This window comes from Phragmites australis, chromosome 5, assembly GCF_958298935.1.
Source record: "Phragmites australis chromosome 5, lpPhrAust1.1, whole genome shotgun sequence".
Lineage (NCBI taxonomy): Eukaryota > Viridiplantae > Streptophyta > Magnoliopsida > Poales > Poaceae > Phragmites > Phragmites australis.
This window is the reverse complement of record NC_084925.1, coordinates 630,937-650,497: the sequence shown is the minus strand read 5'-3', so window position 1 is coordinate 650,497 and position 19,561 is coordinate 630,937. Positions and strand designations below refer to the sequence as shown.

The 19,561-nt window shown below is 50.1% G+C and overlaps 1 protein-coding gene across 1 annotated transcript; it reads left to right on the top strand.

The window, feature by feature from the left end:
• Window positions 1-12,961: 12,961 nt before the first annotated feature.
• LOC133918202 (MDIS1-interacting receptor like kinase 1-like) lies at window positions 12,962-18,793 on the top strand. Its single transcript, XM_062361955.1, has 2 exons — window positions 12,962-18,066; window positions 18,171-18,793. The coding sequence occupies exons 1-2, from the start codon at window positions 15,399-15,401 to the stop codon at window positions 18,602-18,604; spliced, it is 3,102 nt and encodes a 1,033-aa protein (XP_062217939.1). The 5' UTR covers window positions 12,962-15,398; the 3' UTR covers window positions 18,605-18,793.
• Window positions 18,794-19,561: the final 768 nt, after the last annotated feature.

Genomic DNA, 19,561 nt, shown 5'->3' with positions numbered 1-19,561 from the left:
CGTTTCGTCTGCCGCGCTGCTGTGGCAGGGGAACAAGACAGGGCGGGCATGCCGAGCTGCTCTGCTGCTGCCCGGTGGACCCTCTCCACGGCGCCCGTTGCCTGGGCATTTATTGTGACGGATGACCGGGCGTGTGCCGTATTTTCCACCCCCGGTCACTTCGCCCAGAGGAAATGATGACGCCCTTTCCATTTATGGTATCTCGGAACTCGTGCCCCCCTTCCGTTCGGGGCACGTTGCTGCCGGTGGGTACTTAAAGCAGCCGGCAGCACAAGAGAAAAAGAACGGTATGCAAAGAGAGAGTATAGCTGAAGAAGACGGTTAGAGGCAACGGATAGACAAGAACACAGCGCAAGAGAAACACTGTAAGGAAGGCTGAGCTCAGTCCCAGCCGAAGAACAAGGAGTCCCAGACTCTTAATAGATCAAGATTCTTGTAACCAGCAATATCCTTGAGGGACTTCCTCAGGACAGTTATAGTATTCATATAGGAGTAGGGTATTACGCCCCCGTGCGGCCCGAACCTGTCTAAATTCCGGTGCATTTACTTCTTCTTGCACTAGGTCAGCGCCCCCACCACCGGCCGTTGCATTCATTCCCATTTATTTCTCCGACGAACGTATTCAGGATCATCCCCCTGGTCGAATCTCTAAAAAGGGGTCTCTCGGGATCCCTGCGACTGGAGTTAATCCTCCGACAATAACCTACTTCAAATTTAATTTCTTAATTTCCTTACACCCCTTCCTTTTTTATTTCTTTAATTATAAAAATAATACATTTTTAGAGGAAAAAATGGAAAAAAAAATATTTTTAAAGGAAAAAATGCTTTCTTCAGGGCTAACCGCCCCTTGAAGAAACAAAACCAACCCCATCCATGCCAAGGGGGCGGTTAGTCCTACCGCCCTCCCAGGGGGCAGTTAGGAACCGTAACCGCCCTCTCAGAGGACTGTAGGCGTCTAGTTTTGCAAATACCTTCACCGAGAATCTATTTATTTAAATTTTAACTAAAAAAATATATAAAAAAAACTCGAAAGGAGAGGTCGAGCAAAGCCTGCCCGGTCCGGCTGATCTGTTCTCAGTCACCTCATGGGCTGTTCAATACCTACGACTTGTTGACAACCCAAATTGGCAACAGTAGAATGAATCAAGATTGAGTGTCCACATTTGTAAGGTAACATATGTATAAGATATTTCTCTCCTTCTATCATCATCTGCCATAAATCTAATCTAATATAATACAAGAAAATAGTTTATGTGGATTACGTCAAAAGGAAATTAGAGATGGCCGTATCTTGTTCCAAAAACAAAATGGACGCAGATACTTATTGAGATAATCAACCGCTACCATATCACCTTGTGCTTTTGCAATATCAAAATTTCTCTTGTGGACAAGCTGCCAAACACACACACAAGAGAAGAAACATGTAATGTAATGTAAAACGGCATCGGATAAGGTTCAGAAAACTGTGATCCTTAGGATTTGAGCAGATGAGATTCCATTACTCTTGCACACTAAGCTTTTATTTCAAATTATATAGCTTCGCAAGCTAATAGTAAGTGTTACATCACTTATGCATCGATTGAGAAAGCCTTCTGAAGAAAGAATTTTATAGCTGCCCCATGATATCTTGTAGCTCTCTTGCACATCAACTCTGATGAGAACCATCTCTGCCATGAAAAAACAACCTTTCATTTTCAGTTACCCCTTTGAGAATCAAAACTGCCGGCCGCCTCCTTACACAAATTCTTGTTATATCCACCACATGCAAATGACTGGATGCAATTTGAACAACCATCCAAGTTGGTGCAGCTGCAAGTTGAAACAAGTTCTAAAGCGGCAATCAGCAGCTCCCCAAAGAGCAGCTTGGCATGTGGTGCTAAGCCGATGCCACCGGGGATTTTTTTCTTTGAGCAGAATTCTATCAGGAGTTTGACACGTTTGCTGAGGGCCTGCACATTATGTTCCACGATCAGAAGCACTGCACATCATATGCAGATGCAGTGGTACTATACTAAGGAGCTATGGACTGCTTTGATCTCCTTCCAGATCGCCCTGCTTGCTGCCGGAAGCTACAACATAGGCACCACAGTACGCACAGATGGAATCCGCCAACTCCATCGGAGTCTCCCCAAGAATCTCACGCGTTCACGCGAGTTGAAATATAAATGAATTATCTATCTCTTCTTTTCAGTTTAGATTTTTGGTAAACTAATTGATGTATATAGTTTAATCTAGTATTAGACCAGATGTCTCGGGTAGACCAGATGTCTCGGGTTCGAGTCCTGACGAACGCAATTAAATAAAAAATTATAGCCAACTCTTATTTTCATGTGACAAAGCGTAGCAAGAGTCCTTCCCAACAATAGAGACTCAAACTTGGAGAAGAAAACTGAGCTAAGAGGGGGAGAGAGAGAGAGTGAGAGGAAGGGAGTATGTGGAATGAGTGAAAAAAATCCCGTTGTCCCTACTTGCCCCTTGAGGGCTCATTTTATAGGGATACGGGGCAGGAAAAATTATCATCGTACTCTTAAGATTATGTTATAATCATGTACATATAAGGCTATTTTTGACATGTTACTTTTACTTGCACTATACTAATTTAGGAATTATAGTCATCATAGTATGTTATCGTACATCGTCGGGGTATCAATGGGTTGGGGTATTTTCCCCATTAGCACCCCCTCATCCACTGGCTATAAGGTCCCGAGGAGTAAGCGGATCCACAGAGAACTAGCTCCAGCCCCGCCTCAGAGTCAGGATATCCCAAACAGCTTTTCATCCTTGTAGATCCTCCTAGCGGTGGCCACAAGCAGCGGCGACAAGGCTCGATGGGGGTGTGGTTCTGAGCCCTGTGGTGGGGGCCAGAGGCAAAGTCGATGGCAGAGCCGAGGGGCGGCGAGACTCGGTGGAGACGATGTGGTCCGGAGCCCCTCGGTCGTGGCTGAAGGCAGAGTCAATGGATCCACCGGAGGTGAGGTCAACGTCAGAGCCAAGGGGCAACGTGGCATCGTGACCTCCTTGGTGGTTGTCGCGTGTGGCAGCGGTGAGGCTCAACGGACATGGTGTGGTCTAGAGCCCTGTGACAGTGACCGGAGGCGAAGTCGATGGCTCCACTAGAGGTAAGGTCCACGTTGGAGCTGAGAGACAGCGTGTCATCGTGACCCCCTTGGTGGTTGCCGCGTGCGGTGACAACGAGGCTCAATGGAGATGGTGTGGTCCGGAGCCCCGCAACGATGGCTAGAGGTGGAGTCAACAGCTCCACCAGAGGTAAGGTCGATGTCTGAGCTATGGGGCAATGAGGCTTGATGGAAACGATGTTGTCTGGAGCCCTACGACGGTGGTCGGAGACGAAGTCGATGGCTCTAGAATGACGCAAATAGTGTGGTCCAGAGCCCTGAGTTCATCTCCGACTTCAGAGCGACGGGGACAGTGTGGTCCGAAGCCCCGCAGCGATGGCCAAAGGGGGAGTAGATGACTCCACCGGAGGTGAGGTCGACGTTAGATCCGAGGGGTGGTGTGGAACCGTGACCCCCTTGGCGGTTGTCGTGTGCGGCTATGGCGAGGCTCTATGGAGATGGTGTGGTACAGAGCCCCGCGATGGTGGCAGGAGGCGGAGTTAACGGCTCCACCAGAGGTTAGGTCGATATCATAGCCATGGAGCGGCGAGGATCGATGGAGACGGTGTGGTCTAGAGCCGCGCGGTGATAGCCAGAGACAAAGTCGATGGCTCCGGAGTGACAAGGATGATGTGGTTCTGATCCCCGCGACTGTGGTTGAAGGAGAAGTCGACGGCTCCACCAGAGGTGAGGTCGACATTGGAGCTGTGACCCACTTGGTAGTTGCCACGTGCAGCGGTAGCAAGGCTCGATGGAGACGGTGTAGTCTGAAGCCCCACGACGGTGGTCGTGGGTGGAGTTGACAGCTCCACCGGAGGTAAGGTTGACGTCAGAGCTAAGGGGTGGCGTGGTGCCGCGACCCCCTTGACGGTTGCCACATGCAGCGACGGCGAGGCTTGACACAAATGGTGTGGTTAGGAGCCCTATGGCAGTCGTCGAAGCTAGAGTTTACGGCTCCACCAAAGGTAAGGACGATGTCGGAGCCATGGGGCGGTGAGGCTCGATGGAGACGGTGTGGTTCGGAGCCCCAAGGTGGTGGCCAGAGGCAGAGTCGACGGCTCCACTGAAGGTAAGTCGACGTTGGAGCCAAGGAGCGGCGAGGCAGTCCGAGCAAGCTCTCTGACGACAAGTCTTTCAAAATTTGAACCATTACAGCAGAGATTTTGTGTGGTGGTAAGATATTCTCCTCTTTTTCTGGCGCAAGTACATGATGATGCAAGGTAACGGTAGCACGTCTGATGGGGTAATACGCGTGTTCTCTTGGGGTCCTACGCCAACTGTCCTCGCATGCACAGAAAGGAATTTGAACATTAAATACGATGATACATTTGTGCAAAAGACCAAGGCAACAAGTGAAACTCAGAAATGTTGCGGGGCTAACCAGGGTGTCGCCACGTGCCCCGGAGTAGTAATCAGAAAAGTCGCAAAACTAGCATCGTGACAACCCCGTTTCTTTCTCGAAGCATATGCCTACAACTGACAGAGCTTTATAAATAGGGATTTACCTCGCAATCCATCTATTGTTGAGCAAGAGAGAGAAATCCTACCTCATTGATCATGGCATCTTCTCTCACTCTAGGTTCGAGTGATCCGGTTGGGTCTCCTCTGACGCCAGCGACAGTTCCGCTGGCCATAGTGCTACTGAGTGTGGGCGATCCAAGGGGGCCATTCCTAAGGCTGGAGTTGGTTCCATAGCTGGAGCCAATTCCAACCGTCATTCTCCCACCATCGCCAAAAGTGTCATCGCTGGTCATCCTATCCCCTTCTCTGGCCCGAGCATGCTCCCCGGTCGAAGTCATCGATGTTTCCTCAGATGATGAGGGGGGAAATTGACTGGGACTTTCTCAAGAAGGAGATTGAGGAGGAGGAGAAGGAAGAGGAGGAGGATATCGATGTGGCAAAAAGGAAGACCACAAAGTCCCCTAACTCCTCTCTGTCCGATGGCTATGGTTGTTCGGGGGCCAACTTCTACCTCGGCCCTCGTGGTGGGAGACACCTGAAGCGTAGGTGCCGCCATTAGGGACTTTTAGCGTCATTTTTCTTTGTGCCTTCTTCTTCTGAGTTTCTCAAAAATCTAGGAACTCAGAGAGGAGACCTATGCATCTAAGCGTATTTTGGATGTAAAAAACCATCGGTTTGATTATTTTTATGAATCATTGGCCATCTCCTTCCAATCATCCTTTTCTATTCTCATGACGGGTTACCCTTAATTGAAACATTGGTGAGTTTCCGGGTAAGACTTCCATCCAACCAGGGTCCTGGTAGCCCCTAGGTCACCTAATCGGGGTACCGAGTTTTCTCCGAGTAGCTCTGTGAGCCACCCGAGAAATATCATCTTCCGAGTAGGAGAATCCGGGTTAACTGGAAAGATATCATCCCAAAACCTTAGGATGGGGAAGGTTGGCTCTCCGGAGGAAAAGTCGATGCCAGAACCGAGGCACGACGTGATGATGGCGAGACCTCAAAACCAATCACACTCTCATGTGCCATTCGATTTTATTAGGATCTCGACCATTGCATTGGCCCTTTTTGGTTCTTGTGACTGCTTGAAGGTAACGTAACACGTTTTGACAGGGTTAGCGAAATCCTACAATTATGTAGGACTGTGTAAGCCAACTATGATTGGTTGGCTTAACATGCAACCCAATTCATCGTTGCACAGTGCCTGCCATTTTGACTTCTAGAACCCCCATCCTCCTCGCGTCTTTCGGTCGCAAGCGAGTGGTGGGCACGTCCTGCATCATACATGTAGCACGCATCACACGGAGCATCATCCCCCAACCCCCTCGCATCTTTTGATCACAAGCGAGCGGAGGGTGCATCTCGCACAGTGGGGAGGTGCGGAGGGTTACTCTCGACACGATCGAGGCATGTGGTCTTCGAAGTGTTGAGGGTTTAGGACTCAACGCGACCAAGGCCACAGTGGCCTTCGAGGTGCGGAGGGTTTAGGACTCGACACGACTGATCCATGTGGCCTTCGAGGTGACAGATGATCTATTTCTCGATGCGGCCGGGGCCTATGGCCTACGAGGTGTGGAGGGTTTAGGATTCAACATGACCGAAGGCTTACGGCCTTCGAGGTGGCAGAGGATCTATTTCTTGACACGATTGAGGAATGTGGCCTTCGAGGTGCATGGTGCAGAGTCATACGGTGTGGAGCAAGTGCTGCTGTGATGGACTTATGCCATCATCATGGGCTTTTCCCGTGGCATGGGGCCGTCGGGGTAGTGTGTCGCGCGACCGAGGCTTATAGCCTATGAGGTGTAGAGCAAGTGCAATTGTGATAGAATTACTCACACCATCATCGTGAGTTTTTGCCGAGGCACAGGGCCATCAGGACAGTGCATAGTAAGTGCCACTGTGATGGGATTACTCACACTATCGTTGTGGGTTTTTGCCGAGGCACAGGGCTATCAGGGTAGTGCGTTGTGCGATCGAGGCTTATAGCCTACGAGGTGCAGAGCAAGTGCCACTGTGATAGGATTACTCACGCCATCGTCATGGGTTTTGCCGAGGAACGAGGCCATAGAGGAAATGTGTCACACGATCGAGGCTTATAGCTTATGAGGTGAGGAGCAAGTGCCATTGTGATGGGCTTATACTATCGTTGTGGGATTTTGCTGAGACACGGGGCCGTCGAGGCAATGTGTCACATGCTGAGGCCTATGGCCTTCAAGGTGTGGAGCTAGTGCCACTGTGATGGGCTTATGCCATCGACGTGGGCTTTTGCCAAGGCACGGGGCAGTCGAGGAAGTGCGTCACACGAACGAGGTATATGGCCTTTGGGGTGCAGAGCTAGTGCCACTATGATGGGCTTATGTCATCGTCACGGGCTTTTACCAAGGCACGAGGCCGTCGGGGTAGTGCATTGTGTGACTGAGGCTTATAGCCTCCGAGGTACATAGCAAGTGCCATTATGATGGGATTAATCATGACATCGTCATGGGCTTTTGCTGAGAAATGGCGCCGTCGAGGAAGTGCGTCATGCGATCGAGGCCTATGACCTTCGATGTACAGAGCTAGTGCCACTATGATGGGCTTATGCTATTGTTGTAGGTTTTTGCCAAGGCACGGGGCCGTCGAGGCAGTGCATTACGTGATCGAGGCCTATGGCCTTCGAGGTGCGAAGCTAGTGTGGATACCACCGATGTAAGCATGCATGATTAATATTCATGTGCACGTAGAGGCCACTCCTTTGCATCATGAAAACGTGTATGAAATTGCATGTATGTGCAACCGTGATCTCACCTCCATATGGCTGACCTCTGTGGCCCAAAGTTGAATTGGCTTACAGGGCAAATTGGGTCGAACGGGGTATGCGTGGGCCAACCTATGTTTAGCCTCACAGAGCTTTTTACTGGAGATAGCTGGGACCCAGCACCTGACATCTACCGCATGCTCCAAATGGCCTCACTGAAGTAAATAAATACCCCAGTGACATGGTCTGACCATGCGAGGATTTTAGTCAAGTATTATGGCACCATGCCCTGCTGTGGATAGGAAGGTGACATGCTGCCCTGCCACGACATGCATAAAGTTGTGCTGTCAAAGGTATGCAGCTGACACGGGTCCAACTCGGAGGCTTGCGAGGCCAAAGCAGGGTCTCGCAAAACCATCATGGCGAGAAGGCCCGACACGCCTTCGCTGCCAGAGTCTGGGGAGCCGTACGCATTAGAGCAGATGGTTGCATGCCTGCACATGTTGTCAGCACACAAGTACATCTCTAGTGGGGGGCAAGATCATGACTACATTAAATTTATTAAAAGTGATCTGTGTCAGTAGGAGTAGGTAAAAGTACTTTTACTCCCCCTTAAAGCACCTTTTGATTGTGCACACATGGCCCTGGAATGTGCATAGTATGCCTACCAATACTTGGATTGGGCCTAGTGGTTGCTGGCAGGTGGTGTGGCACTCTCACACCGCTCAGAGTGTGCATGGACTGACAAGTCTTGTTCTCCTTTTTAGCACTAGCTGTGCAAGCTAGCGACAGCGTGCATATATAAACACAGGCACCAACATATGAATTTTTTGCGGGCAACTTTTACTGATGAGCATCTTCTTGCTGATTATCTATTTGGCTACATAGGGGTAGCACACTTATCTGTAGCTTTGTGAACCCCATGGTCCGAACACCAATGAGCCTGCAAAAGCAAGAGCACTCCTTGGGGTCGTCTGCCCGGGCTGGCCACTCACTACACGGTTGGCCACCCCCTCATGTCCACCGGTAGGGATGGTGAGGACGAGCAACAGGGCCCCTTGCCGCCGTATGTGCAACACAGTGCGCTCGCAACGTAGTTGCCATAGGTTGTTTCAAGCTGCATCCCCCCAGTCTCCTCCCTACCTTTTTGACATATCGATTTGCTCAGAGATCTCTACAGACGACGTCATCTGTTGGTGCATGAAACGTGCCCCAGACAGAGCGCGGCGAGAGTCCTTCCCAACAAGGGAGGCTCAAGCTTAGAGAAGAACACTGAACCAATAGGAGGGAGAGAGTGGGATGAAGAGAGTCTGTGGAATGAGTAAAAAAGTCATGTCATCCCTACCTACCCCTTGGGAGCTCATTTTATAGGGAGATGGGGCAGGAAAAATTATCATCCTATCCCTGAGATTATGTTACAATCATGTACATATGAGGCTATTTTTGACCCGTTGTTATTTTTACTTGAGCTATACTAGCTTGGAAATTATAGTCGTCATAGTATGTTGTCGTACATCATCGGATTATACATGGGTTGGGGCGTTTCCCCAACCACTACTACAGAACATGCCATAAGTAGCGCTCTATCAGTGCCGGTTATGTAAAATCATGACTCAAGATATATCAGTGCCGGTTGTTAAACTCCCGCGCATGAACAATGGCTGAGGCGTTAAGAACCGACACTAAAAAGGACTATCAGTGTCGGTTCATGGCTGGAACCGGCACTGATACATCAATGCTGGTTCTAGCCATAAACCGGTACCGTTGGTGCTTTTTCAGTGTCAGTTCTATCTACAACCGGCACCGATACTGTACGGACCCGAATTCATAATCCAAATGGATTTTGACTCAATCTCTCTCCCGTCCAGCTCTCTCTTTCGTCCGGCTCTCTCACTCGCTTATCTCTTCGCTTCACACACGCCACCCAGATCCGGCTCCCGCCGTCTCATCCGTTGTTGCCCTCCCATGACGGTGCCATTCTCCTCCTCCACCCCACTCCACACCACACCCTCCGCCTCTACCTTCCACGCTGCTGCCCACACCGAACGTGCCCTAGATGCGGCTCGGTGTCCGCGACCAGCTGCGTCGATGACCAACAGGTCGACCACTGGGCTGAGAATTGGTGGCGGCGTGCTCAGGACATTAGCCGTGAGATGGCGCTAGCACTAGAGGAGCAGAGGCGCGAGATGCTCAGGACATCTACCTTCGATTTTGTTTTGATTTTGTGGTTTTGATTTGTGTATGTGGAGCTCGGTGTATGTTGATGCCAGCAAAGAAGGGGGCATAGGGAGGTACGGAGGAGGGTGGTGAGGAAAAAGGGGAGAGGTGGCGGGAGCGACAGCGGGAGTCGGCTCAATTTAAGGTTTTTTTTATTATCGAGTCGCTCGGATGCTGCTCCCGTCCGCTTTTTTTATTATCTGGAAATAGTAATAGTGTCGGGTGGGCAACCGACACTGATGAGGCTTTTTATAGTAGTGAACAAAGGATGAGTGAATTGCCTATCTTTCCTCATTAGCTTAGTTTTTTGGATAAACTGATTAATGCATGCACCTCAATATGTTATCAAGGTAAGAGATCTCGAGTTCAAATCCTAGCGGGCGTAATTAAATATAAAATTATAGTCAACACCTATTTTCACGTCTAAGGCCTGAAGGAGTCTTCACATAAGGAGAAGTATTTAAGTATGAATTATCCACCTTTTCTAATCAACTTAGACTTTTAAATAAACTAATTATTTTTTTTGAACGAAGGCAAGAGGTTGCCTCATTCATTAATAGAGAAGGAGAAAAGGGAAAAGAAAACCAAGATATTCATCCTAGTTGGAGTCCCAGAGAGGATTACAAGGAGCCTGGAGATCACTTAAACATAAACACAAAGAAAGGTTTTTAAGTAAATTGATTGATACGTGTAGCTCAATAGTGCGAGCGCCATCTTACCGAGCTTCCTTGTCTTGCAGAACGCAATGCATGGCAGCCCATGCTGAACCATCTCGGAGCGCCGATTTGAGGTCACGCGCGGAGGCCGTGGCGGGACGCTCTTGCCCCGCCATTGTCGCTGCCGTCGCCGAAGAGCTGAGGCTGCGAGGAAGGAAAGTCGAGCGCCGCGGCGTGGTCTCCTTTGATCCGGTTTCCGTCGTCGGCTTCAGAATTTGTTTTGGAAGGAGGCGGTGGTGTGTTCGTTTTCGACTCGGAGCAAGCGTGCGGCGTATGAGACGGGCCGATTTTTCTGGGCAGAAAGAATTTGGCAGTAACAGTGACTCTAGTTTACGTCTGAATTCTGATGCAGCTTATTAACTGCTTAAGCCTCAAGAGTATTCTTTCTTTTTTGCATTGACGACCAAGTAGAATGGACCAGATTTTCAGCCGTCTGGTTTTCGGGATGAATACAATGTTATTAATATATGCACACTTGCTCGACAGAATATCGCTCGCAGGTTTGCTCCATCTCTCGTCGTGACGGGCTGTTGGTTGCATGCATCAATGCATGTTGCCGACACCTGCCTGGCGCTGATGAATGATTGATTGGGTTCCAACTCGATCCCAACTTCCAAAAGGTACCATGCATCATGCAGAACGGTAGAAGCCTCACGATGCCAAAGTCCGACCCATCGATCGATCCACAGGTCACTCGATCACATGCCTCTCACCAATGCAAACGCGTCACTAGCTAGGAAATCATACAAAAGAAAAGATGGTAAGATTTTATTGTATCATATACTTATTAGGGAAGATGAGCAAGGGAATATAATATCAATTGGTATCGTTTCGTTTGCATGATTAATTCTTGAGCTCGATCCAACAGTTTCATGTCCACCCAAGCTCATGCCCAACAATGGTGAAAGATCGAGAGACGACTATCTCCATTCCGGAATAATCGATCCCACCTCACTGACAAGCAAGGGCCCAGCCTAATTGGCCCACATGGAAGTGGGTGACATTCAGGTGAGGTACTGGAACAAATGCTTAATTAGCTGCATTGATTAAAGATATGATCACACACACACACACATATACATATGGTACTTTGGAAGCTGCTTAGCAAGAGGGTCTCACATGGCCAGCCTCATCCTCGATCAGTTTAGTCGATGGTGTTGGTGTCTGTCTGTCTATCGATAATCGATGTGGGATGGGCCACATGTGCGCATGTGGCTTACCTAGCCAAGTAGCCAACTGAACGAATATTATTCCCCTGCATGTTTCTCTCCATGATTACCTTACTTCTGCATGTTCATTGATTCCTTGTATTACTTCAACTAATTGTGCAATCAAGCTACTAATTCATTCTCATGATTAACCTCCCATGTTCTCTGTTCCTTAACAATCTGTACCTTCTAATTTACCTTGCTAAGTTCCTTTTAGATTCTCCTAAGGAAAAGTTATCTTCGATATATTTGGGGAGTATTAAAATGAAGCATATAATCTGATCTCATATGCTCTCAGTGTTGAGTTTTAGTTTTACTATATGCATGACTGCTAAATAAGCATTCGGTGGCTGAAATGCATCTCAATTCTCAAGCTATCCTTCAAAACCAAATTTGCACAATGCACTACATATATATTCAAGTTATATGTGTGCTGCAACTATATACATTACTTACATGGTATACAATGTCAACTTAATAACCAACTTTTTGTTTACTCATCACCATACACCCAGATTTCAACTATGATACGAGTGAACCTGAACCTGAAATTAAAGGCAGACACCAAAGGTGAGATGTTATGTTCCATCCATCCAACTAACTAACCCTGCCTTCTCCTGCATGGAGCTAGTGGCAACAAACATAACATGGGAAGATTCTTCATGGCAAGGCTGGGATGGGAAAATGCCACTAAGATTAGTGATCACCCATTGGCGACATGCAACCCAACCTACCAATAATATTCATCAGAGTTTTTGTTTATTACCTTTAAGTTACGCCGTTAGGGCTGGCATGCTCTGTCTTTGATAGTGCTTATGAATGATTGGAGAGATTGGAAAAGGAGATCGAGAAGGTAGAAATTAAGTAGAGAAAGGTTAAGGAATTCTTCTGGTTAATTATCTTGAGGTTTTGACTTCTGTATATCCAAGCTAGGATAGGACAGGAATCACCGATGGTATGGTAGCTTTGTACTGTGGAAAACTCCTCGAGTTGCGGTGAAGACAGTGGCATCTTGATGTTAATCAAGACATTGTTTATTGCCCTTTTGTCGAGTTAAAATTTATCCATTTAGAAGCTTAAGACTCAGTAATTGAATATTGCTCATGTTAAAACAATCCCATCTAATTTGTACTTGTGACTGCTATAGCTGTCCATAGAAGGGTGCTAAACTTACATTACAGAGACGACATGACAAGTCGATCATAGCCTAAACATGCATGAAACTTAACTGAAAGAGATGATTCCACAGGAGAGGAAGCCGGTGCAAAATGATTGAATGCTACATGCATTCATGCATGGATTACATGGAAGCAAAAGAAGGCTAATGACGAGAGAATGTCACAGGCTAGCATGGCTCACTTTAATTTGGGGATGTTTTCTTTTTAAAAAAAAAATCTCCAACACCAAGCAAACTCATGGCTGCATGATTAAGTTCGGTTGGTGCCAACAGTTCCTTAAATAGCACCGCACGCCATTGTATGTATCATCATCCCGATCTTGAGTACGTTAGCCTGCACCCTGCAAAGTCTCCTAGCTAGTGAAAAACCGACACCTTGATTAGGGCATGCATTAGGCCCTATGAATTGGTTTGGTTTGGGTTTCTAGCTAGCTAGTTAGGCTTTTCTATCAATTACACTGAGTGATCAACATGTGTTCCTAGCCATTTTGGTGTGCTGTGGCACTTTAATTTGGAGATTGTCATTCTGATTTGTGCCACATGCATCAAATTAGCTAGAAACGCATATTCAGATACCTTCAGCGCCTTTCAAGTCATAATACTTCAGTGCTTTCGTAATCGTTTGATGGAGTGGTTGGCATTTGGCAATCGATCTGCATTGTTCTATGGTGCAAAATCAGATATATTGTTCGGAATATCGAAGGCCCCAAATCAGGTGCAAACGTAACTGTTCGATTGAGCTGTTGGCAATTCTTAAGGCTAGCTAGCTTACTTTCTTTTTCCCCTATCGTTTGCTTCCTGTAATGCTCGTGATTCTCAACAATACATTGGCACCACTTGCAGTCTAATTTTGTAGTCACTGAAATAGTGAACGCAATCAGTTTCTATAGTCTTACCTTTTTCTATAAAAGCAGCAAATATTTCAATATGCTCATACAATTTACATCCTGAATGACCTAATATACATAGCTCCAAAACTACAAGATTGACAGGTTTTGTACAATACCAACTAGGGCTTCAATCCTATACTAGACTTTCAGTAGAGGAAGCTAGATGATACCCAGATAGAAATTGTTACCATCCCTAGTCCCGTCTCCTAGGACAAGGACTATGAAATCAACTGGGTATAGAGCACTTGCTTACTTTGCTGTGGTCTTCTTCTGCTCGTTGTGAGAATTTCTCATTTGCGCTTTTGCAATGATGAGCATATGAACCAACAGACCTCTTTGCAGTAGGGTTTCTGTTACTAACGCGAAAAAAGCAAAATAATTTGTTGTTACCAATTATTTTCTTCAAAACATGCCTAGTACTACTATTCCCCTTTTTCTAATAATAAGGAATCCGTTGCTGAATGATTTTCTGTCAGTTCCTTCTTTTCTTTTCTGGAAGAAGAACTCTAGAGATGCAGTGCTTCTTTCCCTTGCTACTGTTGTAAATACTTGATCAGATACTGAGAATTGCATATGGCAGGTAGCCTTGCAGGCCAATTTTACTAATCACCACTTCTGATTTCTTTCTCTGACAGTTTTAGCAGCTTTCTGGTTGTGTCAACTCTGCTTGCTAATTAACCGATTTGATTACATTGCTGGTACTTCTGTTGCCGTTGATTCTGATGCAGTAGTGGTGACATTCTACTGGGGACATGTGCCAGGCAATGCAGCCACCAACAATCCCCTTGTCAGCACACAGCAGTAACAGCAGCAGCTACTGCATGCCCACTGTCACAGGAATGATTAGCTCGATTTTTTATTTTAACAAGGTCAACTACACATGCACCACTGTACATATGCCTCAGGCAGGGTAAAACTTTCTTTAATTTTTATGCAGGACATGTGTTCAAATCTTAGCTAGGGTGCTTGCATCGGGAGTTCGGGACACCATTAAGAACATACCCTTTTTTCTCTCTTTGGGTTAACTTTTAGTCCTATTCTCCTGCAAAGGAAGAATATCCTGTTCTGCTGACTGGTAAATGACATAGGATTAGTAGTATTTCTTCTGCTTAAAATTACTGTAGCTGTTCTTTATCCTAGTAGCTCCTCTGTGTACCATGGAGAGAAGCAACTAGCTTGTACATGGTACTCTTGGATCAGTTCAGATGCTAGACTTGCATCTACACAAAATGCAGGAGAATATCTGTTTCAAAGAATAGCTTCATAAGCAGAAGCTTCCAAAGAATAGACCAGTTACAGCAGGTCTCTGATTAGTACCTGTAATCAGAGCCTAAAAGCTACTGTCTGCAATGACAGGGAATGTAAATTAAGCATGTAATTAATCTACTCTAATCTAATGGGAGCAGGCACAAAGTAAAAGATTAAACAATGCCACATTGCCCAAAAGCAGGTTGGAAAAGCCATGACTTCAAAACACATTCCCTCCATGTTCCATGTTCTCATGCCCCCTCCTCTTCGTCGCCTGTTAGCCCTTAATCTACTCATCAAAACACCTCACACTTGTTCACTAGGTGAGGTGTACAGGAACTAAACAAACAGCATGGTGGCATGTTAAGAAATGCCAGGAAGATTCATTATATTAGTAGTACATGATTAAATCAACTTATCCTCTAGTGATATAAAGCTTTTTTCTGCCACTTCCTTCTATCTGCAGCCTCTGCTCTTCTTGCAGATGCAGTGTCAGTAAACTAGGCAAGACACACACTGTCTCTGACATGGCGCAGCACTAGAAGCAGCAGAGGCACAGGCAGAGTAGGTTTGCTAGGAGCTGATTGAGCTAGCAAAAGTGCTTCCAGGAAAGTACTAGAACATTCTGATGGAAGCAAGAGTGTCAGTGCTGGTCCTAGCAGTGACACTGTCTTTGATCTTGTCCACCGGCATTGGCGCGGCCGGCGGCGATGAGCGGGCGGCGCTGCTTGCGCTGAAGGCCGGCTTCGTTGACCCGCTGGGCGCCCTCGCCGACTGGAAGGATGGCGCCAAGGCCTCGTGGCATTGCAGCTGGACCGGCGTCCGTTGCAACGCCGCCGGCCTCGTCGATAGGCTCGATGTCTCGGGCAAGAACCTGAGCGGCAAGTTCTCCGACGACGTGCTCCGGTTGCCGTCACTCACCATCCTCAACCTCTCCTCCAACGCCTTCGACACCGCGCTGCCCAAGTCCTTCGCCCCGCTGTCCGATCTCCAGGTGTTCGACGTCAGCCAGAACTCCTTCGAGGGCGCGTTCCCGGCCGGGCTCGGCTCCTGCGCTGACCTTGCCGCCGTCAATGCCTCCGGCAACAACTTCGTCGGCTCCCTGCCCGCGGACCTCGCCAATGCCACATCCCTCGAGACTATCGACCTGCGGGGCTGTTTCTTCGGCGGTGCCATCCCGGCGGCTTACCGGAGACTCACCAAGCTCAAGTTTTTGGGCCTCTCCGGCAACGACATCACCGGCAAGATCCCACCGGAGCTCGGCGAGCTCGAGTCGCTCCAGAGCCTCATAATCGGGTACAATGTGCTCGAGGGAGGTATCCCGCCGGAGCTCGGCAACCTCGGCAACCTCCAGTACCTCGACATCGCCGTCGGCAACCTCGACGGGGCCATCCCGCCAGAGCTCAGCAAGCTTCCGGCGCTCACCGCGCTTTACCTATACAAGAACAACCTCGAAGGCAAGGTTCCGCCGGAGCTCGGCAACATCTCGTCACTGGTCTTTCTCGACCTGTCCGATAACTTACTCACGGGCCCGATCCCCAACGAGGTAGCGCAGTTGAGCCACCTCCGGCTGCTCAACCTCATGTGCAACCACCTCGACGGCACCGTGCCGGCGGCTATCGGAGACATGCCGAGCCTGGAGGTGCTCGAGCTGTGGAACAACTCCTTGACGGGACCGCTTCCCGCATCGCTCGGCCGGAGCTCGCCGCTGCAGTGGGTGGACGTGTCGTCCAACTCCTTCACCGGCCCCGTGCCGACCGGGATCTGCGACGGCAAGGCGCTCGCCAAGCTGGTCATGTTCAACAACGGCTTCACCGGCGGCATCCCGGCCGGCCTCACGTCGTGCGCGTCCCTAGTGCGCGTACGCATGCAGAGCAACCGGCTCAACGGCACGGTGCCCGTTGGGTTCGGCAAGCTGCCGCTGCTGCAGCGCCTCGAGCTCGCCGGCAACGACCTGTCCGGGGAGATACCCGGCGACCTCGCGTCGTCGACGTCGCTGTCGTTCATCGACCTGTCGCATAACCACCTCCAGTATTCGCTGCCGTCGAACCTCTTCACGATCCCGAGCTTGCAGAGCTTCTTGGCGTCAGACAACATCATCTCCGGCGAGCTTCCTGACCAGTTCCAAGACTGCCCGGCACTGGCAGCGTTGGACCTGTCGAACAATCGGCTCGCCGGCACGATACCGTCCAGCCTCGCCTCGTGCCAGAGGCTAGTCAAGCTCAACCTCAGGCACAATCGGCTCACCGGCGAGATACCCAAGGCGCTAGCCATGATGCCGGCGATGGCCATTCTTGATTTGTCGAGCAACTCCTTGACCGGCGGCATACCGGAGAATTTCGGGAGCTCGCCGGCGCTCGAGACGCTCAACCTGGCGTACAACAACCTCACAGGGCCTGTGCCGGGGAACGGTTTCCTGCGATCGATCAACCCCGATGAGTTGGCCGGCAATGCAGGGCTGTGCGGTGGCGTGCTCCCGCCATGCTTCGGGAGCCGTGACACGGGCGTAGCGGCGCGCCTTCGTGGCAGCGCGCGCCTGAAGCACATTGCAATGGGGTGGCTCGTGGGGATACTCGCTGTTGTCGCCGTGTTCACGGCTCTGTTCGGCGGGCGCTACGCGTACCTTCGGTGGTACGTGGACGGCGCAGGGTGCTGCAACGACGAGAACCATGGCGGGGAGTTGGGGGCGTGGCCGTGGCGGCTGACGGCGTTCCAGCGGCTCGGGTTCACAAGCCCCGACGTGCTGGCGTGCGTCAAGGAGGCGAACGTGGTCGGCATGGGCGCGACAGGGGTGGTGTACAAGGCCGAGCTCCCGCGCGCGCGCGCCGTGATCGCCGTGAAGAAGCTCTGGCGTCCGGCGCCAATGGACGGCGACGCGGCAGCCGCGACGGAGCTGACCGCAGACGTGCTCAAGGAGGTGAGCCTCCTCGGCCGGCTTCGGCACCGGAACATCGTGCGGCTGCTCGGATACATGCACAGCGACACGGACGCGATGATGCTGTACGAGTTCATGCCCAACGGCAGCCTGTGGGAGGCGCTGCACGGTCCGTCGGAGTGGCGCACGCTGGTGGACTGGGTGTCGCGCTACGACGTCGCGGCCGGCGTGGCGCAGGGCCTGGCGTACCTGCACCATGACTGCCACCCTCCCGTGATCCACCGCGACATCAAGTCGAACAACATCCTCCTCGACGCCAACATGGAGGCCCGCATCGCCGACTTCGGCCTCGCCCGAGTCCTGGCGCGCACCAACGAGTCCGTCTCCGTCGTCGTCGGCTCCTACGGCTACATCGCCCCAGGTATCACAAGTGACAAAGCTAGCATCTTGCTACAGCTCGAGAATTAATCTTGAATTGTTGATTGCGATCAGAAGCAAATTATTTGATGCAATTCAATTATGCAGAGTACGGGTACACGCTCAAGGTGGATCAGAAGAGCGACATCTACAGCTTCGGTGTGGTGCTGATGGAGCTGATCACGGGGCGGCGAGCGGTGGAGGCGGAGTTCGGGGAGGGGCAGGACATCGTGGGGTGGGTGCGGGACAAGATCCGTAGCAACACGGTGGAGGAGTACCTGGACCCGCACGTCGGCGGGCGGTGCGCGCACGTCCGGGAGGAGATGCTGCTGGTGCTGCGCATCGCCGTGCTCTGCACCGCGAGGGCGCCGCGGGACAGGCCGTCCATGCGCGACGTGATCACCATGCTCGGCGAGGCCAAGCCGCGGCGCAAGAGCGGGAGCAGCGCCACCACCAACGTCAAGGACAACGCTGCAGTCGCCGCCGTGGTGGACAAGGACAAGCCGGCGTTCAGCACCACGCCAGACACCGACTACGCGTAGCTAGCTGCATGTTTTTCCTTCTCTTCGTTTGAGTTTCAGTTCCTGTTAATGATGACTTCATGTACGTAGATTTTACTGCAGGGTTTGGAGCCTGTAACCAAACATTTACCATCAACATTAATTAGTTGTACATTAATGTAAAAAATCATTTTTTATGATGACGACGACGACGAGGATGACTCTCCAAACTGAGACAAGGGGTGCAATGTCTCCGTTTGCGTTGTCCGGCCATGATCAAATTAGGCATTCCCTATTTAATCTCGAGAGGTGAAGTACTCAAGCAAGCAATCTGTCTTCTATCTTAGACAGGACAGCTACAAGCAGAGCGGCAACGTCAGGCCGGCAAGGTTCAAGCCGAGGCCGAGGTGAGCCACCTCCTTTCAGTTTCAGTCTTAGCTCGCATGCATGCATGCGTGGTAACCGTGCTTGGGTTTTCATGTGTGCAATGCCAGCCGGACCGCGAGGTCCAGTCCGTCAAGGCCGCCGCCGGCGCCACCGCGCCGCTGGCACCGTTCAGCAGGTACCACCAACATGCAACACCGCATCTCCTCACCGAGCAAGCGCAACTCAGTATCAGTCATTTGAGTACAACCCAGGATCATCTTTTTCTTGTGCCTAGGCTGGTGAGCAGGCGGCGCAGATGGCCCAGGGCGCGGTGGCGGCCGTCAAGAAGCGGTGTCCGGCGAACACTGATGGATCAACCTCCCCTACGCATGGGATGGGAGGATCAGAATGCTGCGTTCCTGGAACGCAATAAAAGGAAGTACCAGCTTGTGGACCTTGATGTTCCTAGCTGTAGCATGACAATTGCATTGGAAATGTTTATGTTTATGTATTTACTACGGTGCACTAGACTGAAATCATGCGATTTTTCACTCTACCGTGTGTACGTGCGCACTGCCCCCGGGTTAGGGGAGGGGGTTTATGGGGGGCTCTAATGGCCGGTGGACATAAAAA